Here is a 21,435-nt window from a genome sequence, read left to right as displayed (position 1 = left end):
CTTGCTCAGGAGTCTCCATGCTCTGGGATGTGGTGTTAATGATAAAGCTTGTACACCAAACGCCTGCTGTCATGTCACAACACAGAGGTGTTGCCTGGTGCAATTAAACTGGTTGTTGAAATAACCTGAATCATGTCTGTTCCTACACCAGTACTTCGTGTCTTTCAGGTGAGCTGTACCATTTCCAGCACAGCTCATGTTAAGCTGCAGTCCAGCCTGGTGGCCACTCTGCAGTTCTGTTAGTGAAAGAACAAGCTGGTTCACTCAAGCACGATGCTGATGTAAGTGCTGTACAGGGTTGTTCCTTTGACACTCCCTGGGCTCTGACTCCCTTTGTGTGTGGCAATGATTTCAGTTAAAACTAATTCAGGGGGAAGAGAAGAAATGGGCATGCAAATGATATTCTTGTCTCTTTTATTGATCTTAATGTGTACAGAATGGTGTCCCTCTCCCTTTTCAGTCACATCTTTCCCTTAAGGCCATTTTTCTGCTTATGTCTTACTGATGTCTGTGGTGATGACTGATGTATAACCTGGCATTCCTTAGTGAGTTCTTTATATATAAATCTGATATATTGGTTTGATATACAATGATCTTGGTGGCCTTGGGGCTCAATGTGAAGTTTCAGAGTCATGGGGAAAGGGGCCCATGTGTTCATATCCTCTCTTGCATAGCACTGAGCTCTGCAGGCAGCTCTCCCATCATGCAAACCCCACTGTTTGAGGGAAGAAACAGCTTGCTCTGCATTGATGGCAGCAGATTGATGTATTTGGCTGGAGGTTTTGGAGCTGTGACAATCACAGGGACTGTTGTGGTGATAATGGGAGAATGGGGTCCTAATGTGAACATTACAAATTCCCATGTCTGTGGGGCAGCGTTTCTGTACCCCATGCTGTGGGTCAGACCACATGGGCTTTGGAGAGTCATGGCATAGCTGCAGTAGCTGTGTTACATAGCCTTGTTTTCTAGAAGGGTTAAGCATTGACAGTGGGATTTGCCCTGTTAGGATGATGATAACCTCAGTTATTTGACCACCACAGCACACCAGGGATGAGGGATGCTGGGGTCCTGGAGACCTCAGGCTGTGTGTATGCATTGAGTTCCCTATATGGACAGCAGGGAAAGCAAACCCTTGGCTATGGCGGATTTGGTTTGGGTTTTTCCCCCTTTACATAGTTTATTTTGCTGTGAGAAATGAAGATGTTGCAAACAACCCATCTGCGTTTTGGCAACACCTCCTCTGCTCCTTGATTATTTTAGTTTGTTGGTGTCACTTTGCATGTTTACACTGTTTCCAACTATTTGTGCCACTCCTCTTCCTCCCATCTTTCCCTTTTCCCACTTTGTCCTTTTTTTACTGGTAGCTTTACAGTGTTTGGAAGAGCTTGATTCTTCTTTTTCCTCCTTTTGTACCTTAGGAACATGGGGTTTTATCTTCTTGTTTGTTGCTGAGGGTTTTTCATCTCCAGTCTCACAAAGGAAGCTTCTTTACCACATCTAAGCTTTAACTTTGATTTCTTGGTAATCTTTTGAGGAGTTTTCTAACAAAAATGGTGTTAAATCAAAAGTGAGACTTTTAAGGTGGAGCTATAATCCTTATCCATATGAAATGAGCAATTATCCACCCAGAGGGGGTGAGGAAGCAGTTCAGTATGGCTTGTGTGACTTAAGGAAGGGCCTTGCCTGAGCCAGTTGCCACTTGTTGCTTTGTTTTCCCTATGTGGGTAGCCTGGGTCATGTGCAATGGTGAGACTGTCTTCTCTGTGTCTTGAGAAGGGAAAAGACAAAGAATCATGTTTTCCCTTTTCAGTAATGAGGGAATGAGCTGTTGGTTCCTCTCTGGGGTTACTGTGAGAAGGGAAGAGAAAGCAATTGTTCTCAATGCTATTTATTCACTGCAGCCCACAGAGGGGCTTTTAGCTGTGGCTGAGGCCAGTGGGACAAAGCAGCCCTAGAGCTCATTCCTGCTGTGCACTGCTGGTCAGAAGGGTTGCCCACTCCTTCCCTGTTAGTATCTGGGTGCTGATTTGGGCACTGTCCCCATGAAGAAGACCCTAATCTGAAGTACTGTGCTAGCCAGGGGCCCTGTGTGTACATAGCACCAGTGCTTCTTGCCAGAAGTCCCTTTTTACTGACAAGAAAGGGCACATCTTTAGTGTGTCTCCTCCTGCTGCATCCGGTAGGTACAAGAGTCGCTTGCCACAATGGAAACCTGGGTTTCACTTGAATCTTCAAGGTTGTTGAAAGTGCTTTTATTATTCGTACCTCCTCCCTTTCTTTCCCCTTTTCTTCTCCATAGCATGCCAGCCCCCGGCCCAACCCGCAACAGATGAAAGGAGGAGGGAGGATGATTGTTATTAATTAATCATAGAATAGAATCATAGAATAGTTAGGGTTGGAAAGGACCTTAAAATCATCTAGTTCCAACCTCCCTGCCCATCACACTAAATCATATCACCGAAGGCTTCATCCAACCTGGCCTTGAACACTGCCAGGGATGGAGCATTCACAACCTCCCTGGGCAGCCCATTCCAGTGCCTCAGCACCCTCACAGTAAAGAATTTCTTCCTTATATCCAATCTAAACCTCCCCTGTTTAAGTTTCAACCTGTTACCCCTTGTCCTATCACTACAGTCCCTAATGAAGAGTCCCTCTCCAGCATCCCTGTAGGCCCCCTTCAGATACTGGAAGGCTGCTATGAGGTCTCCACGCAGCCTTCTCCAGGCTGAACAGCCCCAACTTTCTCAGCCTGTCTCCATACAGGAGGTGCTGCAGCCCCTGAGCATCCTCATGGCCTCCTCTGGGCTTGTTCCAACAGTTCCATGTCCCTTTTATGTTGAGGACACCAGAACTGCACACAATGCTCCAGGTGAGGTCTCACAAGAGCAGAATAAAGGGTCAGGATCACCTCCTTCTCCCTGCTGCTCACGCTCCGTTTGATTAACCAGCACAAACCCACCCAAGGTACCGCAGGCATTTCTCCACACCTGAACCTCCTCATTTCGGTTCCGTGCTCACACTCAGAGCCAGTACCGAGCGCAGCGAACCCCAAGCATTGAACACACAAACCCGGAGGCTCTGTAGGGAACCGTGGGGACGGGAAGGACGGCTGAAAACAGACCAAACCCCGCATCCCTGCGCTCATTTCCTCCTTGCGGAGCGAATGCAGAAGGAGGCGGGGGATGCTGGGGGGAAGGAGGGGAAGAAGGACGTGTTCCCCCCACCCCTTTGGAGGCGGAGCTGGGCCGGAGCGGCCGCGGAGCCGGCAGCGGCGGATCGGGACGTACCGGTAGCGGCGGAGCGGCCATGGAGCCGGGGGGCAGGCGCGGCCGCGCCGTCGAGGAAGGCCCGCGGCCCGAGGAGGAGGAGGTGGACCCCCGTATCCAGGTGAGGGCTCCCGCGGGGTTAGGCTGTTATTGTCATACGGGGAGAATGTAGATGGTGTAATGGTTACCTTTTATTATAGCTATATATATATATACATACATATATACGTATGTATATGCCCGTGCTAGAGAGTGTCCGGATACCCACCGGGTGCAGGGAGAAGCAGCCCCGGGTTGCCCCCGTCCTTTGTTACCCCGCGGCCCTGCGCCGGGCTCCGCGGTTGAGCCTCCTTCCTCCCTCCCCTGCTGAAATCCCCCTCCTCTTTTATGTCTGTTCATGACAGCATGACCTTGCTCGTCAAACGGGGCCGATGCGCAGAGATTTGTCAATGGGGGTACCCAAAGGTTTTGGTGGTGTTTTATCTTTAATTTTTATTATTTTTCGTTCAAAAAGGTCTGTTGAAGATGGTGTTTTTCTTCTCTCTGAATGCCTTCTGAAATGCTATTTATTATAGCATGGTTCCTAAACAAAGCTTTTCTCCCCCCAAATCACGTCTTGCCCCATTGCCTGGTGCAAACTTCAGCCCACTGTGGTCCCTGAAATGAGAAGTATTTTTAGGTCTCTGCAGATTTATGGCCTTTGCCTCCAGGATTGCTGGGACCATTTGTCAGGATAGAATATAAACCCGTGTGTACATAGCTGAGAGGATGGATTCCTGGCATAGGGCCCTCCTTGCTGTAATTGTCGTTCTGTTCTCCATCGTGAGCATTTCTTCTCCAGGGCCAAGCAGAGCAATTGCAAAATTAACAGGGCATGGTTACACAGAGCAAGGCCCTCAGCCAAAAACCACCCTGTTAGTGCCCTGATTTGGGGAAGCTGAGCTCTATTAGTGCCTATTGATCTATCTTTGGCCTTAGGTTCTTCAGCTTGCAAGGTGTTTCCAGGTACCTGATGTGTGCATGGGTGGGGAAACAGTGTTTTTGTTGAGTGTTCTGTTTGGTTGGGAAAACAGGTTGGTGCCTGTGCCTCCCTGAGAGCTGTAGTGTTCATAGCCTTACAGTAAAGGGAATTAGGTAATGTCTGTATGAGTGTCTGTTTCGGAGAGCAAACACAAAGATGTATGTTCCAAATCCTGGGAGATGGAAGTGAAATCTGGGCTATAAGAGTTAATCCCTGTCTTAGTGTGAGCAGTTATTCGTGTCCTCTCGTGGGAAATTGCTGGGGTGACAACCTGTGTGCAGTGTTCGGGTGACAGGCTGAGTGATTCCAGGTGGGTTCTGTTACACCGGTTGACAGTAACACCATTTCAGTTAAAGAAGGCTCCTGTTGGAATCGTGGGATCTGCCATGGAGTAACATTGCTCAGATAAAGAAGCCCATTGGAGCCTGCTCCTTAGGGTTGTTTCTTGTGGTAGGAAAGCCATTAAGAATGAGCTTTGTTTTTACAGTAACTCCATTCATGCCAACACCACCTCTAGTAAATATTTATTCAAGGGATTTAACAACTTTGGGTTTGCTGTTAAGAGATCAAAACCTTGGTGTGGAGGCAGACTAAGTAAACATAATCATATGTCCCATTGACTGCTTGTGTTATGCCAAAATCCAGAGTAAAATGCCTCTTGTGCTGCAAGACAAGTTTCTTATCAATGCTATGATTTCACTATATGCCTTCTGTGATAGTAGTAACTTTATGCTAGTCCTTTGGGAGAGTGTGTATCTCACTGGAAACTAACAGATACTGACCATATTGATTAACAAGACAGAGCTTAGGGTACCTTTTGTTTGTTTTAAATAGCGAGGCATAAACCAGAACAGGAAATGTACTGCCTTAAAATAAACATATGGAGCTTCTCTGATTATGATCAGACATTGTAGCAGCCTTCCAGTATTTGAAGGGGGGCTATGGGGATGCTGGGGAGGGACTGTTCATTAGGGACTGTAGTGATAGGACAAGGGTTAATGGGTTATAACTGAAACAGGGGAAGTTTAGATTGGATATAAAGAGGAAGTTCTTTACTGTTAGGGTGCTGAGGCACTGGAATGGGTTGCTCAGGGAGGTTGTGAATGCTCCATCCCTGGCAGTGTTCAAGGCCAGGTTAGACAGAGCCTTGGGTGCCATGGTTTAGTGTGAGATGTCCCTGCCCATGGCAGGGGGGTTGGAACTGGATGATCTTAAGGTCCTTTCTAACCCAAACTGTTCTATGTTTCTATTATTTAGCTTGTCAGTAGCAAACCCAGAGGTAAACAGAAGAGCAGTGGCAAAGTTATTCTAAATGTTGTAAGGTTTCCTCTTTTCACTGTATTTGTAAGCCACAGCCATTGTGAGTATCAGTGGGGATGCTGAATGAGCCTCCTCAGCCACTTTCCCTGCTCCGATTTCTTCCTACATGTTTGACTTTCCATTCTTTCTTTCTAGGGAGAGCTGGAAAAGCTGAACCAATCTACAGATGACATCAACCGCAGAGAGACAGAGCTGGAGGTATGGAATTCATCCTTGCATTTCCCTCTGTGTGTGTTGGATTTTGTGAGCAACAGAACAGTACTTTTGAGTAGGTTCCTTCCTGAGCTGTGCCATCCTGGATGGTGATTTGGCAGCAAGAGCCTAGTGATGCTTTCTCTAAAGGTGTGACTTGAACTAACAGCTGGAACAGAAAGGGAAGAAGTGAATGTGGAGAGCACCCCTCGCCCCCCCCAACCCTATTTTTAGGTTTGAAGCTAAACTTGGACAAGTTCTTTTTATACAAGTCACTGGTTTGAGTTTGTGTTCTTGTGATTCAGACAGTGGGAGTTCATTTGGTGAAGAGGTCTCTGCCATACAACCACCTGCCAGGATCTCCTCCTTGGTGGCTATAGTTTTGCTTTTGTTGTCCTTACTTTCTGAGTAAGGAAAGTTGAAGGAAAATACTTTGTAGTTGGAAAATGAGGTTTTCTTGGACACTTAAACATCCAATAGGAAGCTCTGAAGGAATTGTTTGTAAAGCTCCAGATCTGAGCTTCAGGTACTTGGTAGTCATTCCGGAAGGCTCAGCATTACTGATCTAATAAATCAGAACAGTCTGTCCTACTTGTATGTCTAGATTTTCTTTCTTTAACTACAAAAAATAGAGAAAACCAGTAGGAATGTAAGATGAATATGCTGATAAAGCAAAACTGGCATAAAATGCTACTTCACATCCTAAATAACTTTGATAACATTCCACTGTTTTGGAATACTGCATCAAAACATGCTGAAATTGTGGTGATGAACATACTCTAAAAGTGCATCTCTAGATTTCCATCTGCATCTTCAAAATGTCAATGTTCCTGTTGATTTTTCTTGTACCTCCTTGTACATGTGTTTTCATGAGATGGAAGCCTGGAGCCTGGTAATGTTATAAAATACTGGAGTATTCATTGTGTGCATCAAACAGAATGTAGGGTTATGAACTCCTTTGGAAACAAAGCAGCCTTGTCATGTGGCTGTTTTCTTCTCCCTACTTGTTTGCATGTTCTGTGCTCTGTGGCATGTAGATCATGAATTGATTTGTGGAAATGATCGTGAAACTTTGGGGAATGCAGGACTATTTGTTATGTAAAATTAAACAGTATTTCAACTGTGAGAACTGTTCAGTGTCACCAGCTTGATCTAGATTTTATGAGTGAACGTTAGCAATCAATGTGCTAGTCTGCAACAGTACCCATTAAATGGGCTTCAGGACTCTTTATATACATCTATTGGAAAAAGATATGTGGATCTTTTCAGTCTCCTTATTTCATGCTGAGGTGCTGAAATTGAAAGATGGTGCTATGGATAATTGCCTGGATTTCATTAATCTTGTCATAACCTTGCACTGAGGACAGACATTGTGAAGCAGATAGAATAGTAGTAACAATAATGCAAATGCATACTCATGAAGTAAGTCCCAATGATGAGACTTAAGATGGGATTTTACTGCTTGATTAAAATTATTCATGTGTTCAAGTGTTTGTAGAACCTGGAGATTTGCAGCTACTGCATGTGTACACATGCAGAGCTCTAAAGGCCAAAAGGCTCCTGGATATATCACTGTAAATGAAAGAGCAGTGTTTCCACATTAGCTTGGTCTTACATTATTGCTTACTAAGAATAAGTAATAGTGTAAGAAAGTCTAAGAAATAGTAAGTCTAAGAAATAGTAGGTGTCAGTGTGGAGAATGATGCTTTCTACCTCTATGCCATTAAATGTTTACAGCACATCTGCCTGTAGTACTTACTGTAAAGAGTCTTTGATGGAACTAAGTTGAATACCGTTGGCAGTGTGGTTTCATGAAAGCTTCCTCTTTGCTTTTCATCTGAAGATCTGACTGGGTCGAAGCCAGTTTGTGGTATCATGCAACTGCATCATTTTAAATCCAGAAAGATTTTCATTACTTTTGATCTGCTTAAATTTGGAGGACAAATGCAATTGGATGATGTAAGCAAGGCGTAATTTATACATCTGCTGATAAACGCATCTTAAATGGACTTAAGACCTTAGTAAAGATATGTAGAAAACCCAAAGCAACACGACACTTGTGGTTAGAAGACACTCTCTGCATTCTTACTCGGGATGAGGAAAGGAATTTTTGCCAAGCAGCCTTTTAAGATAAATCCAGAGTTTTCAAGGGGGAGTTTAGAAGTGGGATCATTCAGCTTCAAAGTCTTCCCAAATCCTTGAATGCTGTTGAAAATGTGGCTTCTGGGAGAGTAGTGCTGAGTTTGCCTTTGAAGATTTGCTCTTTTGGCTGTTATAAGCTGCTTTAGGTCCCTCTTGCTACCCCTTCCTGGTTTATTGTGGTGCTGCTATTGCAAGATATTTCATTAGAAGAAAGATGTGTTGCTTTGGTTTTGGGCTGGTGGGTTTCTTAAATCAGACAATGGAGTTCTATTTATCCTATTCTATTATTGCTTTCTTCATCTTTTCAATATCTGATCATAGATGACTTTAATGGGAACACAGATGGTATCATTAGACTATTTACAGCACAAGATGCTGACTGACAGCTTCCTGTAGCATTACTTTGTGGCCCATACATTCCCACTGTATGGAATAATCTGGAAAAGCAATGGGAGCATTTGAGTAGAAGGAATATTTCTTTGGAGGAAGTTCAGAAAATGACACCCATGTCTCTCTGACTTGATGTACTCTCTGATAAGCAGAAAGAGTAACCTTGTGGCATCTAAGTACAGAGAACCTGCTCTGGACTTCCTATAGCTTTGCACCGGTTGCTCTAACTGGGACTGCTGCTGTCTCCAGTTCCATTAACTGGGAAAAAAGGCTGTAAGTGTTAAATGCTTTTAGCCTCAGGTTTACATCTGCAAAATGGGAGTAAAAGTTTACTTTCCCCAATGGAGATGTTATGGGCTGATACCACAAAAGGCTTCTAGGATTTTTGAGACTACCCTCTCTTGGGGTAGCCACAGGCTTGTCTGTGTTTGATCAGTGTAGAATGTATTGGTATTTGCTGTTCACAGAGGTGGCAAAATGGGGAATTCAGTTTTAAACTGGTCAGCCTGCCATTCTTTATCTTTTAGTATAAGTTCCGCACCCAAACCACATGTGAGAGGGGTGGATTTACATGCATGGCATGACTTGAACATGTATGTTGAAGTTGGCTACATCTATTCTTTTACTTGATATAATTACTCATTTTCTGTTCTTTTGATGTATGCTATTAAACCCTGGAGAAATACCCTGACCTTCGATGCTCACAGCCTGTTCAGGAGATGTGGAGCTGCTAAAGGGCACTGAGTGGCTGATAGTTGTATGTTGCCTTAATGTATTGCCTGTTAATGAATCTTTGATTAGACTTGATTTAAAATCCATAATGCTGCTCATACTGATTGCAACACTGAGCATTACTGACACAGCCAAAGGATGATAAGGGTCCTCTGAGGGATTTAACAGTTGGCTTTGCTAATGTCCCTGTTTATGTTTGAAGTGTCTGTGAGAGGGTGGGGGAAGCATCTTGCAGAGGAGATACTAGCATGATTTGGCCAAATGCAAGTTAGAGTGGTGCTGTTTGAGCTATTTTCCTGTTTATTGGAAGTGCATCTTCATCTGAACTTGCATCAGGAGCTGCAAATGTGTTTAACAAACGTGCATGACTCACCGGCCCAGCTAACTCATACGTGTCTTTGGCTCCTGAACATACAATTGAGATGTAACAGATTCACTCAGGGACTCTCTGGCAGCGTTTCAGGGAGGGGAAATACAGCACATACCATTAAAATTACTACTGGAATCCCAGCTATCCAAATGTGGTTTTTGTTAGAGAGTTGTGTTACTAGAGCTACGAGCTTGCCAATACTAAGGGGAGATGGCTGCACATGAAAACCAGAGCTGAACAGTGCTGCTTTCAGGCCTGGTTAGGATCTTTCTTGTATGCTTGTCTAGATCCTCTAGTCCTGATCAGCAGGACCTTGTGTTACTTTTACTCCTGGATTTATCATGAAGGTCACCCTGGGTTGGTGTCGGATAGAGTCAAAGGAACAGGGTGTATCAACTGTGGTGCTTTTCCACTTGTGAGCCTTGTCAGCATTTAAACCCCTCTCAGAAGGCAAGGTCTGTTTTGTTTAGAGGTGCTCTTCTCTTGGGCTTGGGATAAAGATTAAGCTTTTGGGATAAAGATCAAGCTTTTGGAATAAAGATCAAGCTTTTGATCCCATCACACACAAGAATTTGATGTAAACCTTTTTTTTTACACAATCCTTATTTTTTCAAGTTCTAGAAAAATGACCTTTCAGTGCCAGGAATCTCATTCTGATCACTCCTGCTTGGCCTGCAGAAACATCTTCCTGTAGAAACATCTGTCTCATTATCAGTATCCCTGTGCAGCATATTCCAGTGTCCATAAAAGAGTACACAGATAAGGGAGAAACAGCTTGCTGTCTGGTAGTTCTGCTGGGTTTGGGAGGGCACTATACATGGATGATGGATTTGTCCAGCACTAGAAGGACAATTCTTTCCATGTCTTTTTATATTCTACTTGTTTCCATAGGAAATGCTTCCTGCATGTGCTTTGCCTCTTGTTTTGCCTTCTGCTTCGTGCATGGATGAGTGAGGCAAGGCTGCTTCCTCTGCTATGGCGCTGGAAGTGAGTCAAAGGGCTTTACTTGATTCATATTCCTGAACTAGAAATGTCTTTCTAGCCTAAGAGAGGGAGGAAGGATTAGGGAGAGAAATCTTGTTTTGGAAGGGGCACCCACTGCCTTTCCCTGCCTGCTTTCCTCTCCTTTCTTCTAAAAGGGCTAAAAGTAACAGTGTGTTGGTAGTCTGAGTCTGTAACCATCTGCATTAGAGCTTCTAAATACCAGTTTTTATTGTTCTTACATGACAAATTAGTAGCTGTGTAGAAAAAAAGACTTTTCTGCATGCACAAAACCTGAGATATTACTTAACCCATTCCTTGCACTTTGGTTTTGAGGTTTGTAGTCAGTCTGGCTTGCTTGAACTACCCAGGCACCGCATAGATGTTAAAGATGTCATTAACCTGTTTGATGCTCTGAGGTGGATTTTCATGTGCATCTGGTGTGTACGTAGCTAGGAAGCCTTCCTGCTTTCACACTTGGATGTTGTTGATACATATGCTGCTAAAGCTTGGAAAATGAGCTCTGGCAGCTGGTAGGTCTCTGTAGCAGAGGAAGGGAGGTATGGATACTGCCTGTCTCTTGGAAACAGATGAAGCCCGTCTCTCAGTCAGCAATGTCATTTCCCATGTACCTTCCAGGCTTGTTTAATGGGTTGTTGGAGGTTCTGCACACCAAGCTGTGAGAAAGAGCATAGGACAGCCTTTGTGAATGAAATTTAGATGTGCTTGGCACCAAGATGCTTCATACCCAGTTGATGTGTGAAGTTCATTTTAAAAAGAAAATTGTTTGACAATACAAGCTGCATTTGATGGGCAGAAATAGTCATTTGCCTTGCATCTGGCACCACCTCATCCCCATCACTCACGAGGAAGGAAAACAAACGTGCTTTATTCTCCAATGCAGTGTAAGTGTAAAGTTGTATTTTAGTTTCTCCTCACATTGGAGGGTGAATGTCCAAAATCCTGTAGTATGGATGGCCTGTTGTTAAATGTTGTTCGTCTTTTGGTGTAATAGCAAGTTACTGGAAACAAAGTCTGTTTTTAATGATGAACTATTGCAGCAGAAGCATATATGGGGTAGAAGCCTGGTATGCTGCCTAAGACTGCTCATGAAATCTATCATTTGGGATGAAGGTGCTAAGGATTTCCAGGAAGAAAGCTGATGAGAATGGAGCTCTGGCTTGGTGTGGTTGTCTCCCTAACACAGATGTTAAGGCATCCCTCCTGATGGGCATTGTGGATGAACTGCACTGCTGCTGTGCTCTTCCTGAGCCTCTAAGTTTTTGATGTGAGTGTACTTACAGAAAACACTGTTAAGAGGATTTATAGTTTTGAACCACTTCACATGTGGGTCGAAGCATCTCACTGACCATAATACAGGAAGCTAGACACAGAGCAGGGAATGAAATTGATTCCCAAGTTATTGCTCTGACCACAGGCCCATCCTTCCATGAAACACAGATGAGCATTTTGTGTTGTGTAAGCAGCAAGTGCACCAAGCCCAGTGTTCCTGGGCTTGCCTTGCTTATAAAGCAACCTAATTCCCTTGGTGCTTCTGACCACCCCATTTTCACATGAAGAGTAAAAATAGCTGCTGCATTGCTGTTCCCCATTTAAACATCCCTGGGGGCACCTGCCAAGGCAAGTTTGCACTGTCCCAGGGGTGATGACTTGTACAGGTGCTTTGCCAGCATGTGGCAGGGCTGACACTGAGCCAGCACACTGAGCGTGGCTGTGTGTTTGCAGGAGGGAGCTCATGGGAGATCTTGCCATAGATCCCATATCAGAGCTGTGTCAGAGACCATGAGAGCTGAATCAGTTTGGATTGAAGAGGCTGAGTAGTGTTTCACCTCCCATATGAAGATAGGCTGAGAAAGTTGGGGCTGTTCAGCCTGGAGAAGAGAAGCTGTGTGGAGACCTCAGGGCAGCTTCCAGTGTCTGAAGGGGCTACAAGGATGCTGGAGAGGGACTCTTCATCAGGGACTGTAGTGATAGGACAAGGGGTAATGGGTTAAAACTGAAACAGGGGAAATTTAGGTTAGTTATAAGTAAGAAGTTCTTTACTGTAAGGGTGATGAGACACTGGAATGGGTTGTCCAGGGAACCTGTGAATGCTCCATCCCTGGCAGTGTTCAAGGCCAGATTGGACAGAGCCTTGGGTGATATGGTTTAGTGTGAGGTGTCCCTGCCCATGGCAGGGGTTGGAACTGGATGATCTTAAGGTCCTTTCCAACCCAAACTGTTCTATGAATGCACTGGGTTGTTGCAGGATGTGCACAGTGTAGATATACAACATGGGATTGTTTGCTTTTGTAGTGTAGTTGGGGCTAGCAGAGAGTAAAAGCAATGCATGTAGTGCAGGAGAGGGGATGGGTTTGGCATTTTGCCTTCTCAAGAGACCCCAGCATCTTCTTGCTGTGTCCAAAGGGGATGTCTGGAAACATCTGGTAAGGAGATTGATCACAATGGAGTATGAACATATGCTTATTCTCTCATGCGGAAGGTGGCAGAGCCTGCAGGCTGGTGTTCCTGACAGTCAGGAACCTGAGGATAAATGTCATTTGAAGTAAATCATGTGATGGATGACACAGGTATAAAGTTCTGGGGCTTTCAGTTTTCGTTATTGTTCTGCACTGGAAAAAGTGAAGATGATCAGACCCAAATAAAGCCTCAGAATAGGAAGTGGGCCTCTCGTGGGGTAAATGATAAACTGGAAGATGACACCAGCATATTCTTCAGCTGAAGCTCTCTGTTCTGTTTAACTACCTACTGAAGTGTGGCTGTACTCATGGACAAATGTCTGCTTAACCATTTGGAAGACCTGTGCCTTAGGTGCCAGGTACAGGTTTAATTACACTTTAGCAATCTGTATGTGCCTCATCTGATTAGGTGGAGGATTAAGAAGTACAGAACTTGCTATTGGCTTCACAGCTCTGTCCTTGGCTTTTGGTTTGGGTTTTTCTATTTTAGGTGTTTAAATCCGGGTGGACATCAGGCCTCTTTATCCGAATGGATAAGAGTGTATGTAATTATTAAATGAATAAATATGGGGTAGGTCTCTAAGCACAGATTTGGTAGTGATGGTGTCCTCGTTCCAAGTGCTTATCTAGACATGTGAACTGATTTGTTTGATGAATCACTGCATAGGGCTTTTCTTACTTAATGTGTATACATATCTAGTTTTCTTTAACTGTTTGCTGTCCACAGTTAGCATCCTAATATGCACCTTTCACAGAGCAGGTGAAAACCAAACCTTCAGGCTCACTCATTTAGAACTAAGTTTTTCATTCTGTTCCTGTGCTTGTAGGGAAAATGATTTTGTTGAAGATGTGTCAATGTTTAACATTGTTCTTGCAGTACAGTCATTGTGTTTGCAGTCTGATTGCAGTTGCCTGTGCAGCTCATGTTGAACAGTGAACCATGTATTATCCAGTGTTTTAATTGAAAGTATTCAAATTCTTCTGGCTGAGAAAATCATCGCCATTGTTTTAGTGATACATTTCAGGCTTTCACAAAGAAATGAGATTGTTGACTGGGTGGGAGTCAATTGAATAATAGATTAATGTGCATTTAGTTCTCCATTTTTGACCTTGTTACCCATTTGAATACTTCCTTGGAACAAAGTGAGGTGCCTGAAGAATCTGAACTGGTTGCATTGAACTAAAATGTTACCAGTGCTGGCTAAGGGTTTAGATAACACCAAGCTGTGTGGTTCAGTTGATACACTGGAGGGAAGGGATGGGATCCAGGGGACCTTGACATGCTTGAGAGGTGGCCAAATGCCATCCTCATGGAGTTCAACCAAGCTAAGTGCAAGGTCCTACACCCGGATCGGAGCAATCCCAGGCACAGCTATAGGTTGGGCAGGGAAGAGATTCAGAGGAGCCCTGTGGAGAAGGACTTGGGGATGTTGGTCAGTGAGAAACTGAACACGAGCAGCTTCAGTGTGTGCTTGACCCTCGAACTGTGCTGTGTGTTGGGCTGCATCAAAAGCAGCATGAGCAGCAGGTCAAGGGAGGTGATGCTGCCCCTCTGCTCTGCTCTGTGAGACCTCACTTGCAGCACTGGGTGCAGCTCTGGTGTCCTCAGCATAAGGACATGGAGCTGTTGGAGGAAGTGTAGAGCAGACCATGAGGATGCTCAGGGGCTGCAGCACCTCCTGTATGGAGACAGGCTGAGAACATTGGGGCTGTTCAGCCTAGAGAAGCTGTGTGGAGACCTTAGAGCAGCTTCCAGCAGAGCAGCTGCCATTCTATGATAAAGGAAGCAGAGAGGCTGTTACTGAAGTATGTTGCTTTTTCTGTAAAAATGCCTGTATTCTTGCAGGGTTTGTGGTAGGTTCCTGTGTGTTTTAATCCTTTCAGGGAATAAAGAATTGTGCATTCTAGAAATCCTCACCAATAATGACAAAACCCTCCTGAATTAGAGCACTTCTTCAAGCCAGCTGCTTCCTGATAATCACCATGTCACTTTGGCAGTCTGCATAAATGCTGCTCTCTAATTAGAATGACAAGGTTTGTCAAGAGCTCACATGGTCCTTCCTCTTCATCTTCTTCAATCCCGAGCCAGTTCCCAGCCTGAATTTGCGTCTCTCTGCAATAATCCCATTGATTTAGAGCCTATGTTGGATGCTGAGATCGAAATCAGAATCATTCTGCTTAAAAGTGTGGAAGTTTCAGTGGAGCAGAGAAAATACTTTCATTGCTTTAGCTAATCATGTGAAGAGGGAAATTTGTCCGGTTTGGAAGTAGCTGGAATTTACTGTTTGTAAATGTAGTAAATGATAAATGGGAGGTAGGTGTCCTTACCCATTTGTACAAGCCATAGCTGAAAAGATGGGCTTTTATAGCAAGAAGTCATGCCACAAGGACCTGGAAGCTTTTTGCTGCTGTCAAAGTAAGTAGGGTGTGTTTCTAAAAGGAAAGAGGGGCTGATTTGAATAGATACCATGTGGGAAGTGTCCATTTCTTCCTGCAGGAAGCAGATTCTGTCCATCTTTGTTCACATTGTGAAGTGGTGGCTCTGGGGGGAGCAATATTAGGGGTGTCACATGCTAAGGTTTAGGAGACACTAATTCCAGCTGTGTTGCCAGCCTGTTGTGGGTATTTGGCCTGTGTGCTGGCCTCATTCTAGTGTTGTCTAGATGTCTTTGTCACTGAACTCCCTACTGGAACTTGTTACGCTGCTATTTGCTTCCTCATTGAGTAATCTACATCTATTCCTCTCTGTAAAACCCTGCCAGAGGTAACATCTAGCACAGGATATTGCAGGCTCTATATGAAAGCTGTCTCTGAAAGACAAAGGTTTGGTGTCCAGGATGCCAGGTTTCCAATACAGCCCTGGGTTCTTGTTACTACATCTACTGAAGAACTCTGGCTTAGTCCAAATGCCAGTAACTGCTTTGAATGCATCACCTTGTGTGTGGATCTAAATGAGCAACGTGAGGGTGGGAACAAACAGGTAAAAAGACTATTTAAAGCTCTAATCAGTCTTTGTTCTGTCTTTCCCCTCTGCAACGTTTGAAGGACGCACGCCAGAAGTTCCGCTCCGTGCTGGTCGAAGCAACAGTGAAACTGGATGAACTGGTAAAGAAGATTGGAAAAGCTGTAGAAGACTCTAAACCTTACTGGGAAGCTCGGAGGGTGGCCAGGCAGGTGAGAACTTTCTGTTACTAGCTTGTGCTGGTAGTTGGAGAGCACATGCTGATTGCATTGCTCTCCTGCTATTAATAACATCTTAAGGGTATGCACTTGGCTGATGCTGGTCTATGTCTTGAGTTGCATGTCAGTGGTGAGAACTGATGGCAGAAGTGTTTCTTTCCTGCCACAGCTGCACATGTTCTTCAGTCCAGGAACTGCTATAGCAGGCACATACATTCAATAGCAAAAGACTGGTTCTGTTCTCATCTCATCAATGGTCTTTCAGAGCCCTGCTCTTTCCTATCAGTACTTGTGAGTATCTGAAAACACAGTATAGATTTCATGTAGCTGCTTTTTATTCTAAAGCAAAATGTTTGGTAGTTAAATGGCTGCACCAGGGAGCTGCTGGGAAAGAGGCAGGAGTCAGGCAGACTTTGGGAAGCCTGCAGGGGTTTGTGCTGATTAGGTTGTGCTGAAGCAAGAGTGTGCTAACTGGGGCTCTATAGTGTGTTGGTTTGGGCAGAAACTGAGCTTTGCTTTCTGTACTGACATCAGAACCTTACCTGCTTCCTCTCAAATACTTGATTATTCATAGGCCTGTATGGCTGAGGCAGGGAAGGATGAGGTGTGGAAATAAGGGTCTGATCTGCTGCAGGGAAGGCAAAGAGAGCTTGTGAGATGTCAGGCAGCTGCTCACTTAAGGGAAGAAGTAGCTGAGAGTGAGTGTGTTGATGGCTTAGACATTGCTTCTGTTAGGTGTCTGTAATGGGGTTTGCTGGGGTCTGAGGCTTTTTGGCAAGGGGAGGATGTTCCTGGGTACTATTTTCTCTCAAGGCAGGGAGAGGCAGAAGTAGTGGAAGAGTTGCCCTAAAGCTGCTGCTTCTGTGCTTGGCTGGAAGGATGTGGAAGGGTGGCATCTGTGGCTGGGTAGCCAGGATGTGATTGTGTTCAAGGGGAGAGTGACAGATGGGGGAGCACATGTGAAACACATGAAGAGTGCAGAAGGATTTTGTTTGGAAGAGTAGGTAGGGATGAGGCTGAGGAATGAGAAAAGTAGTGTAGGTGTGTGCCAGGAGGCATAAGGAAACTTGCAGCATAAGAGAGAGACTGCATCCTCAGAACAAGGCACAGGAAAGGGAGGCATGAACGCAAACTTCATCACTTTGAAAGTTGATGAAGCAGGAATTGGGTTGGTGGGATGTTGCATGCAAGGTAGTACGTGATGATGTCTGTCCTTTAAATTGCATGACATTGTTTTGGAGCTCTTGTCTCAGGCACTGGGGATGACGTGTAGGGGTTATTTAGGCTTAATCCTTAAGCCTAAAAGCAGTGTGGCAAGTGGGTAAACTGCTTCAAAGCCCAGAAAGCACAGTATCTACTACTCATCTGTAGCTGTTCTGAAAGCAACCCCTGCTCTTGGGGCCTATGGTATGTGCTAGAGATAAGCCAGTAGTGAGCTAGAGAAAAAGAGGAAGTTAGTAATAAAGATGAAGGAATTGTTTCTATTGTGTTAGTAAGTGCAATTAAAATCCCCAAACTCTGCCTTAAGTATGATCTTATACTTCTTTTACTATAAACACCTCTGTAATGTACAGTGTGCATAGGACTTCTACCATTGACTTTCCCAGGTATAAGTTTTGAAATGCATTCTCAGCATGCAAATCAGATGACTTTGAGGTTTGTAGCAGCAAGCACCAAGAGCACTGAGCTGTGCCCTCTGTCTTGAAGCTGGCAGCAGATTATGCCCTGAAAGTGGAATTTCTTCCTGCTGTGTCTTTGCTATCTCTGAAATCCATGCAGTCACGCTGGTTCAAACGTGCAAATACACCAAGAAACCCAAACCTCTGAAGATGTAGATCAGACCTGTACAATCACTACTCCACTATTGGGCTTGTTGAAGGGTACTGTGTTCTTCTCGCAGTCTGTTCTGTCATTAGCTAGGTTTAAATGCTTTTATACCAGATCTGCTAATTCGCTGCACATTCAATTTGCTCTGAATTCCTTGATGACGTTTTCTGTTTTCCAAAGCCAGGATTCCCCTTCTAACTGTTCATTTCACCTTTTCCCATTTTGTGTTATGGAGCTGGTCACAGAACGGAGCTTCCTCCTTGTATCTGCTCAGCAGACAGAGCTGAGCGATTGCCTCTGCTTTCCCTTTGGCTCTTTGTCTAATATGATCTTGAAATAGAAAATAGAAGGGCCAAAAGGAATATTACCATTGAAGGACAGTGAATCTATCTGGAAAGCAGGAGATTGGGAAGGTTGGTACCAATCACCAGTAAAGCATCAGCCTAAAGAGTGTTTCTGGTCTTAGTTCAGTCCAGAAAACTTCTGTTTAACTGGGAGCAAGTTTGCTGTGTTAAAGTGGGGAGAAGGTGTGAGTGGGTAGGGACCCATGAAACTGGAGGAATGTACTGGGATGTGAATATGTTTAGGTGTCAGTCCACATCTTTCTTTTTACTTTGATTTGTAAAGTTGTAGAGAAATATGGGAACAGCTTGATATTATTCCATTCAAGTTTATAATAACATTTACCCTATGAAGACTGACTTCTTCCTCCTGTCTTTCTGCTTAGTTTAGAGCCATTAGGCTGTCTCTGAGAACACAGGCACAAAGTTCTTGTGTACTTGTAAGAGAAAGGGAAGTGTAAACTCTTCAGTTTTGTTCTCAGTAAAGGGAAGTAAAATTATGACCTATAAATTAAGTCTTCTGGGAATAAAGAACTATGTAATTAATGACATTTAGTTTGGAGGAAGTGCAGGAGTTTTCCAGAGTTCATAGAATCATAGAATAGTTAGGGTTGGAAAGGATCATCCAGTTCCAACCCCCTTGCCATGGGCAGGGACACCTCACACTAAACCATATCACCCAAGGCTTCATCCAACCTGGCCTTGAACACTGCCAGGGATGGAGCATCCACAACCTCCCTGGGCAACCCCTTCCAGTACCTCACCACCCTTACAGTAAAGAACTTCTTCCTTATATCCAATCTAAACCTCTGCTGTTTAAGTTTCAACCCATTACCCCTTTCCCTGTGTTTAAGGTGTCAGTTGCAGGGTTAGTTGCCTGATGCAGGCTGTGTTAGTCATAGCAAGGAGCTTGCTTTCACCTGGCACCAGCATGATTCTCTTCTGGAAATACTTGTTTCATCTACTGAGATAAAACCCATTACAAAGGCATGAGGGCACCAATGTGGGCTCAGCAAAAACAAGGCCCCCAACTCAAGTAGCTCCCTGGAGAAGCTTTAGGACCTTGAGCCCTTTTGTCTACTCATCCATAGCCACATCCTGTGCAATCCTGTGTTGGCAGAAGATGGCGAATTCAAAACAAATTGATTCTCCCATGTATAAGTCCTGTAGCATCTTGTTAAACATGTGCTCAGAGAGCTTCAGCTTGGCTTAACTGAAGGTGAAACTTCGCTTTAACAGAACAATGGACCCTTAGGGTCAGGATTTGAGTGCTTTGCCCTGTAAAGTGGTGGCATGGGGAATGATGATGCTGTCTCTTGGTACCAAGGGAGTAGCATTTGGCTTCTGCTGAGACTGAAGTCGCTATCATTCTTGCCTCTGTAGACTTCATGCAAATTGTGCCAGGACAACCCTGTTGTGATTCTTCATATGGCATAGCAGTGAGCTTTGTGGTGCCCACCTTCCTGTTTTGGAGCTTTTTAATCCAAATTGGTTATTTAATCAAACTTGAATGTGTTTCTGCTGCAAGAACCTTTTTGCATTGGGCACACTGTCTTTTCATGTTGTTCTTTAACTCATGCCATAATGCATGTGGTCAATGAAAGAACCTTGGCATATAGCAGTGTATTGCATATGTACACAAACAATGACTATGTTGCAACAATATGAAATTGCTTTAATCCAGGAGGTGGTCCAGGTGTTTACAGGTGTTGGGAAGATCATTTGGCCCATAACTATTTGTTAGGTTGGTGGGGGGGGTTAATTAGTATTTTTTAATTATTATAATGATTAAATATTATTGTAAATTAGTATTATTTAATCATAATTATTATTTAATTATTATTAAATTATTATTATTTTGTTATTATAGTGTTATTGTATTGTAGTTTGTAGGAGCTGATTTTGTGCTGCTGCATGGCAGAGATAAATTACATCATCTCTCAGTTCCCATGTAAAATGGAGCTGTCAGGCTGCTGTAAAGCCAAGTTCATTGAGGGGAGTAAAAGCACTTTGGGGTCATTGGGTGAAGGGTGCCATTAAAATGTTGTGTGTACATCATTGCTTGTGAACACAGGGACAAAGTGAATGGGAGGATTTGTCTTTCTGCTTTGTTTCTGTTGGAAAAAGATAAAGTTTGATAAAAACGTGTTCCCACTCACCCCGACAAGTAAAACAATCCATGCATTAGTAGTGATCCTTACCCGTGTTGGGAGTGTTGGTTTTAATTAAGCTTTAGCTCCTTTTAATGAGCAGGGTTTTTTTAGAGGGTGAAGAGTTATGCTTTAGTCCCCAGTGCTGGCTTAGGCTGGAAGTAGGTGCAAGTGCTTTACTCAGCTTTAGTACTGAGCTTATTTGGGAGGGGCATGGTTTTGCTGTGTGATATTCCCCTCACCTCCCCACCTCATTTAGCTTTTAAGAAAGAGTGTCAGAAAACTTGTTTCAGGCAAAAATAGATGAAATATCTATGCTAGGTCACATCTATATGTATCTCTCACTAAGGGACCCATCTGTAGCAAGTGTTCAGACAGGAGTATATTGAAGGGTATGCATAGAATCATAGAATGGTTTAGGTTAGAAAGGACCTTAAGATCATCCAGTTCCAACCCCCTGCCACGGGCAGGGACACCTCACACCAGACCAGGTTGCTTCAAGCACCAAGTGGTTCAATGAATATTATACCCGAGAGAATCAGGATGAAAAGGAGCTGCTGTAATCTTGCAGAACAAGAAATGAGGTCAAACTGAGCCACTTGATGGTGAAGGTGGGAGGGGAATAAGCAGATAAGAGCACACTTACCTAGTTGGAAAAGTCTTCTTCAGCAGATGAGACCTATACTATTCTTTGCAGTATTCAGGACTGCTGTGCCTATAAATGTATGAAGTTTTCCAGAGTGGTCATTGCATCTCAGTTTCTAAGTGTCCAGCTTGAGATGTGTGAAAGTAGCAAGGCAAGCCTGGAAAGTTACAGATGATTCTTAGACAAAAGCTTTTAAAATTCATAGAACTTGGAGCTTCAAAACTGCCAATCACCCTTAAAAATGGATTAGGAATTGGAGACTGGTCTTGCCAGTGTCACTTCCTGCAGCACCCAAGTTTCCCATCCAAATCTGGTCAGCGAGAGCTAATGGGATTGCAGCACCAGCTGTGGCAGGAGGACAGCATGGAGTGTGAGTGACAGCTCCTGGGTCCAGATC

At 44.1% G+C, this 21,435-nt stretch overlaps 1 protein-coding gene across 1 annotated transcript in view; it reads left to right on the top strand.

Annotated features, from left to right (window-relative positions):
• Positions 1-3,250: 3,250 nt before the first annotated feature.
• SH3BP5 (SH3 domain binding protein 5) overlaps positions 3,251-21,435 on the top strand; it is a 45,087-nt gene continuing 26,902 nt past the window's right edge. The window contains exons 1-3 of the mRNA XM_034063996.1: positions 3,251-3,387; positions 5,743-5,805; positions 15,940-16,068. Coding sequence (XP_033919887.1) covers positions 3,307-3,387; positions 5,743-5,805; positions 15,940-16,068 — 273 coding nt within the window. The 5' untranslated portion in view covers positions 3,251-3,306. The remainder of the gene's footprint in view (positions 3,388-5,742; positions 5,806-15,939; positions 16,069-21,435) is intronic.

The sequence above is a fragment of the Melopsittacus undulatus genome, chromosome 1 (assembly GCF_012275295.1).
Source record: "Melopsittacus undulatus isolate bMelUnd1 chromosome 1, bMelUnd1.mat.Z, whole genome shotgun sequence".
NCBI lineage: Eukaryota > Metazoa > Chordata > Aves > Psittaciformes > Psittaculidae > Melopsittacus > Melopsittacus undulatus.
This window is presented reverse-complemented; position numbering and strand designations above follow the sequence as displayed.